The sequence below is a fragment of the Daucus carota genome, chromosome 1 (assembly GCF_001625215.2).
Source record: "Daucus carota subsp. sativus chromosome 1, DH1 v3.0, whole genome shotgun sequence".
NCBI classification, from domain to species: domain Eukaryota; kingdom Viridiplantae; phylum Streptophyta; class Magnoliopsida; order Apiales; family Apiaceae; genus Daucus; species Daucus carota.
In genome coordinates, this window is record NC_030381.2 from 52452593 (window position 1) to 52459326 (window position 6734).

Genomic DNA, 6734 nt, shown 5'->3' on the forward strand with positions numbered 1-6734 from the left:
TAAAAAGAAAAATCAAAACTTTTGATGATAATTCATATACACTGATTACAAATGTTTCCATAATCAATTGCATTGGACCTTTAAACTGGAAAAACAACAAAAATAAGAGCAATGGAGCTCCAGCACTTAAGACTAATACAAATGAAGTAGCTAGCTAGCTAAGATTGGTGATGGTTCCTTCTGAAAATCTTTTGTCCAGGTGCAAGAATAGCCATGGGATCAAATCTAGCCTTCCTCTCTACAAATCGCGGCCATTGATCACCGAAATGCTGCTTCCATCCTTCTTCAGTATTGTAGTGAGGGAAGTATAGCTTAAAATCAATGCCATTTCGCACACAACAGTTCATAATTTCGCGATTCTGAGACACTTGTTCGTCCACTGAAGGTCCCTTGGGGTACGGCAGAGCAGATCTCAGTAATGCTACTAGGTAGAAGATTTCGCCTTCTGGTAGCACCACTGATGTTCGACTGTCCCACCTAATTAATTAACAAAAGTAATGTAATTTAGTTAGAATATTATTCTACCAGAGGCATTATTGCATAAGCATAAATAAATGGCTGCGACAACTGTGGGGAGGGCCTGAGGGGACCTGGTTACAAAATCGTGACAGGAAAAAAATGAGTAAAAAGGGAATGAACTACGAATATTGGTGGATAATTTGGTCCAGGAAAATAATAATTGGTGTGCGGAAAGACAAAGAATGGTGTCATTGTACTGAGATGGCCAATAAATATGTTTGTCCTCACTTATGTATAACACGACTGTCCCTGAAAGCTACTTCACTTTGCATCTCATTTTCCATGAGAAGATATATCCACAATGACACATCTCTCCCTCCATTACGATGTATAGAGGCAACGGTTCTAATGAAAACAAGAACAATTCATCCTACCGTCACAATGCTCAAATGCGTTTTTCATAGAACTTCTCCTTATAAATGTTAGAACATACATGAAATTAGCAACCCAAAACCTATATATTTGAATTCCAATCTGAAAACTACGAAGCTTTCTAGGGGAGTAAAAAGATTTCACCTAACAAAACAATGAGAATATTGCATATCATAAGTGGTCCAAGGGGGTATCTTTGTCCTAAAGTGTTTTAAAGACCTGCAATTTCTACAAATTCCCAAGAAAAACAAATTACCATGAGGCTTTTTAAGATACTACATATTTTTTGCCATTTATCAGTCATGACAGGAAAGGTAAAATATCAGTGTACTGTGGTACATTACATAATCATCAAAGTAAATAAAGATTTCATAAATCAAGGTACTGTTCTGGATTGGCAAATTATGGGTCCCAAAATTGTAAAGTTGGAGGGGTATATGGGTCATACTAGGCTGACCTTGTATTGTAACTGCAAAAATGCTAAACGAATTCAACTTCAAAATCTTAACCACCTGATTTTTGAAGGTTCACTACATAGTCAGCATATCTGCTGACTACATCAACTCTACTTGCATTACCACTCTTCCACTCCCATGCTACAAAATTTTATTATAGTATATATATTAATTCGTAAGACATGCTAAGATTACGCGAACTAGGGTCCTATAAACTGATTTTGACTAGTATCTCGTGAACTTCAGGAACACCTCTAGATTATGTTCAAATTAAAATTGGATTGAAAGGGTAGGAAGCTTACTTAGATCGAAGAAGAGGATAGACCAGCATTGGTCCACCGACCCCATGATTCAAGATTTGTTTAAAGACGAGACGATCAAAATCTGCAATGTGCATTTTCGACACAAACAAGTTGAGCCAGGGGTGTGGGGAATCCCATATACCATTACATCTAGCTTCTTGTTCGACACGTTTCACTCTCAACAGAAACTCCATGTAACTAAGCTCCATCTCAAACCTCAAGCCCTCCACAAATCTCAGTCGTCCAATTAATCTATTCACCACCTGCAACAACCATAATTACCAAAACGATAAAAACTTAGAATAGAAATTGGAAAATGTTATATCCAGAGTAACGTTTTTGTTTCCGGAGCAAATTTAATTATCTCTCCCCCTTGTATCCACATAAATCATCCAACTTTAGTGCAAATTTTGGAAATTGCTCTGGAAATTAAAAAACTGCTCTGGATATAACATTTCCCTAGAAATCAAATGCATAATTATTATGTCTTCTACTAGCAACAAGAACAGGAATAAAAATGATGGGCTGTTTCGGCCAGCAGCAAACTGATTGATAGGGCCCAACAAAATCTCCATATCATAAAGGAATTTACTGTTTTGGGCCTAAGCTGTGGCCCACTTTTGCCTTTGTCGTATTAGAGAAAGAAAAGGACATGGGGCAAGAGCAGTGAGGGGTAAAACTTAAAAGTATGGGAGCTCAATCTGGGTAATAAAGACCCGACCCAGTGGGTGTTATTGTTACACGTTTGTTGGTGTCAGAAGATCCAATGGAAGATACATTACATAACGTATGGTCAGTTTCATATTAGCTGCCACTTGAAAACTCCATCAAACATGTTAACTTTTGGTATTGTAATTTTAGTGACCCATGAACCCATACATGCTGCATGTAAAGTGATCGTCAAGTGACCGATCTCCTAAAATCTCGAGATGTAGTGAGAGTTTAATAGGATCTCGCAAGCATAAGCTCTGATATTATGTTATAATATCATGTCAAATGATCAGTTCTCCGAAAACTAATTTTAACCATAACTCTCAAGAATGCATCACTTCCACGTGTAAATAAATGACTCATTTTTTGACTTTTAACTGTCCTTGCTGGAGAAACCTAATTGCTTTTAGTCAATATCAGTCTACCTATGTCAAAACCCAGTCTTTGTTGCTCAAACAGCTACACCAGGGTCCCACACCCTCTGCTCCAGCTCACTAAACACTGCAGTCACTTCTTAGTCTTAATCTTAATCCCAATCTTAATATCATAACCTTAATACCATTACTCTTATCTAAGACCTTTTGTCTATAATTAAACAGTAATTCGGGTCCTCAACCTCAACAAATTCACTTGTTTAATAAAGCACTAGTGAAAAAACTGAGAACCTACAAACTTAAAGCTACTTTACAAATTAAAAGTAAACTTAAGTCCAAATAATATTTTCACTTATAATGTCATTTTCAAAGAAGCTAATTTTAAGTTCCAACGCAACTTACATATTAGTTTTAAGTAAACGATAATAAATCACACAAATACGCAATCACAAAAGTAGCTACCATGAACCATCCTATGCAGCAACACATGCCTAAAGAAAAAAACAGATAACTAATTTGATTTATATATGAATTATAATAAAATGGGGAAAAATGAAAAATTTTACCGATGTAAAAAAACTTACTGCATTTACTGAAGAGGAATCATGGGATTTACTGTAATGCAATGCAACTTCAAGGCAGTAAAGAACCGGTCCGGCGGAGCAGGGAATCCGGGTCGGGTCGAATCTCTGGCTGGAATCGAGTAGCACTGATTGATATCCATTGACCGGGTCATCAGTGTTGCAAAATGCAAATCCCTCGACGTAATCAAACGAGTCACCACCATCTGGCAAACTCACCAGAAACTCGGCGTCTTGTGTGAACTCGCTGAACTCGGAGTAAACTAACCTTATCCATTTCACCTAATCACACAAATAATTTCACTTTGTTAACGTGTCATTCATGCAATAATAATATTACAATCAATCATGCTTATCCTAGATAATAGAGTAACAAATTTAAATTTAACCAAAAATTCCTTCATATAAAATATACCGCGCATCACGTATCTAAGGTAACATCGTAATAAACGAAACACGAAAATGCACGATACGAAACATACCATTTCGGGAGCTTGTTGCAGCAAAACTCGAGCTCGGGTGATGATACCGAATTGTCCGAGACCGCCTAGAACTGAATAAAAAAGTTCGGAGCTTTGGTTTTTTGAACAAATTACGATATCTCCGTTGCCATCAACCACCTCTAATTCCAAAACGTTCGATGTTTGCGGACCGTATCGAAACGCCTGGCCACTGATGCCCGCGTTCGATAACGTTCCGCCAACGCTCAGCCCTAAATAATCCGTCCACGACCTCGGCGCCAATCCGAACTCCGAAACGCACCGTTTCAGCACGTCCTCCCACAGCGCACCCCCGCTGACGTCAGCGACGTAATCGGCGGCGCCGCGGTGGCGGCGCATGACGGAGAACACGCAATTCTCCGTCGATCGCATGTCGACGACGAAGCCGCCGTCGGACATGGCCTGGCCGTTGATGGAGTGGCCGTTGCCTCTGGCGGCGACGGTGAGGTTCGCGGAATTTCCGGCGAATTTCACGGCTTTCGAGATGTCGTCGGCGCCGGAGGGGCGGATGACGGCGAGAGGCTTCGTGTGATGCAAGCCGCCGAAATCGGAGGAAGCGGCGGAGGTGGAGTGGCAGGTGATTGTGCCGTGGAGGTCCATGGCGGATACGAGACGAGCTTCGTCGGTGTCCGCCATGGTTTCCGGCTCGTTCTCCTGAACGAAATGCTCTAAGTAAGCTATCATGTTGTAACTAATAAATTCAAGTAACTTTCTTTCCGTCAATACTCTTATTAATAATTAATTTGATATCATAACGGGAGTCGGGAGTGTATAAGAAAGAGCCGAGAGGAGGCCTGTGTTTAAATAGCTGCTGGTTTGGTTTGGATTAAGGGGGATTTAAACAAACATGATTAGATACTTAAATTATTTAATTAATTTAAACAAGATTTGAGGGTGATGTAAGCAGAAGCTTTGCTCGAAATACTGTTGAGTGTCTGATTCTGTTGATATCATCTGTCTGCCACTTCAACTTGGTGTCTCTAATCTTCTTTGTGTGTTTGTGTTTCTTAGGTTATTTCTCAAACTTTTTTACCGCTGTTAAAAAAATTTACTCTGCTGAGGAAAATAATTTCATTTTGTTTGTGTTTTTTGTAATCTAATTAGTGTCAATTTTCTCATAAAAGATTTCTATTGCGGAGGATAAGGTGTACTATGAACCTCAAGTTTCTAAAGTTTATACTATTTTATAAGTGTTTGTACATATACATGCACAAAATAAATATCAATAAATATCTATATTCCTATATTTGCAGCCACTTATATGATATACTGGTGTAGCTCTCAGAACAAGAAGTTACACAAAGAAGACAAAGGATAAGATGGGTTTTTTTGGCTTTAAAGCAATAAATTATTTCTAATTTATATGTTGATATCTTAGAAGTTCAGAATCTTAAATTTTTGAGTGATTTATTTTCATTTTTGAATTTTGATTTCATAAAAATTTAAAAGATCATTTTAAAACAGATTAATATAGGAGTCTTTGCATTTTATTATAGTTATACATGGGTGGCCATGTAAAATAATTACTCGAAAGTGGATTACTTGATTGATCTATTTAGGGGGTGTTTGTTTCCGGCTTAAAAGTCGGACTTCTGATTTATAAGTTGGAAACACTTATTTGTACCGTTTGTGTAAAAAATCAAAGAAATACTTACAAAAAGCTAGGATTGTTACTTTTTGTTTCAGGTCTTCTGCTTATTTTTCAAACACTTTAATCATTTATAATTCTTAACTTATTTCTAACTTCTACTCTATTTTTTTTATTTTAAATAAAAAGTACTTATTTTAAACTCACTCAAACGGTCCTTAGTGAGCAACGACCTACCTTTCCTGATTGTCGGGGCTACAAACTAGTTGATTCATGCTGGAATTAAGTGATTGAGAAAAAAGGCCAGAGACACGATTGAAAGATTGCTCGAACTTGTTGGCCTTTTGGAGTATCGATTCCACTTGATACATTTATTTAATTACCGAAAATATATATTATATTATTATACATTTGAGACACGACTGATAAGACAATTGTTTGGGCGACATGCATAGTTTTTACTTTGTCTTTGTTTTGCTTATAATAATTTTATTAATGCTGGTTGAATTTGGCATTTTCCAAATTATAATTATTGTGCACAGAAAGCTTGTTATCGTTTACCAACAGCAGTGTAGGTTCGCAATATTATGGTTGTGGTGAATGATTCCCGAATGAATGAGATGAAAAAATGAACTATATTATCGACAATTGTTAAGAAATTTAATTTCATCTTCCATTTCATTCCTGACATCATGTGCTAGATATCACACCTTCAATTTGAGATGGAATACTTCATTCTCTCGTATCTTCAATTTCTTTTCAAATCTCATTATAGCAATTTTGCACTCACTCAAATGTTTCCCAAAACTTTCTTTTTATTTCTATTAATTTAATATATTTGCTTACTTCATTCCATACTCCCTAGCCAAACACAGATGCTAGAATTCTATCTCCATGTCGTAAACGCGAGAATCCGAGGCGTGATACGATTACGCTCATGTAGAGTCCATTAAGTAATAGTTGTCACAAGATGCCACCAAATTTATGTCTTTTGCAATCGATATCAAACGGGAAGAGGAGGAGATCGGAGATATCACGTGTAATTAGAAGTGAATCATTTTCTATATGATTTTTGAAGGCTTGAAAGTCTTTTCGATATTGTTTAAAATTTATATGATTCTTGAAGGCTAATTAAAAATAATTTTTTTATGAAATATTGTATGAGATTTATTTTTTATTTTTTTAATATTTTAAAATTTTAGATTGACCGGTTCTCATCATGGCATCAAAATTGTGATTCGAAGAAGATTTCAAATTTGTCCTAAGTCATGATGTTGAATTTGAGGACTTTATCTAACACTTTAAGCTTTTAAAGACATATCATTAAATTTG

The 6734-nt window shown here is 36.7% G+C and overlaps 1 protein-coding gene across 1 annotated transcript; it reads right to left on the reverse strand.

Moving 5' to 3' along the window:
- Positions 1-4625, reverse strand: LOC108205173 (cytokinin dehydrogenase 7). Its single transcript, XM_017374993.2, has 4 exons — positions 3797-4625; positions 3318-3596; positions 1649-1911; positions 1-477 (listed from the first exon to the last, which is right to left on the reverse strand). Exons 1-4 carry the CDS (start codon positions 4496-4498, stop codon positions 159-161), a joined length of 1563 nt encoding a protein of 520 aa, XP_017230482.1. The 5' UTR covers positions 4499-4625; the 3' UTR covers positions 1-158.
- Between the last annotated feature and the right edge of the window lie 2109 nt (positions 4626-6734).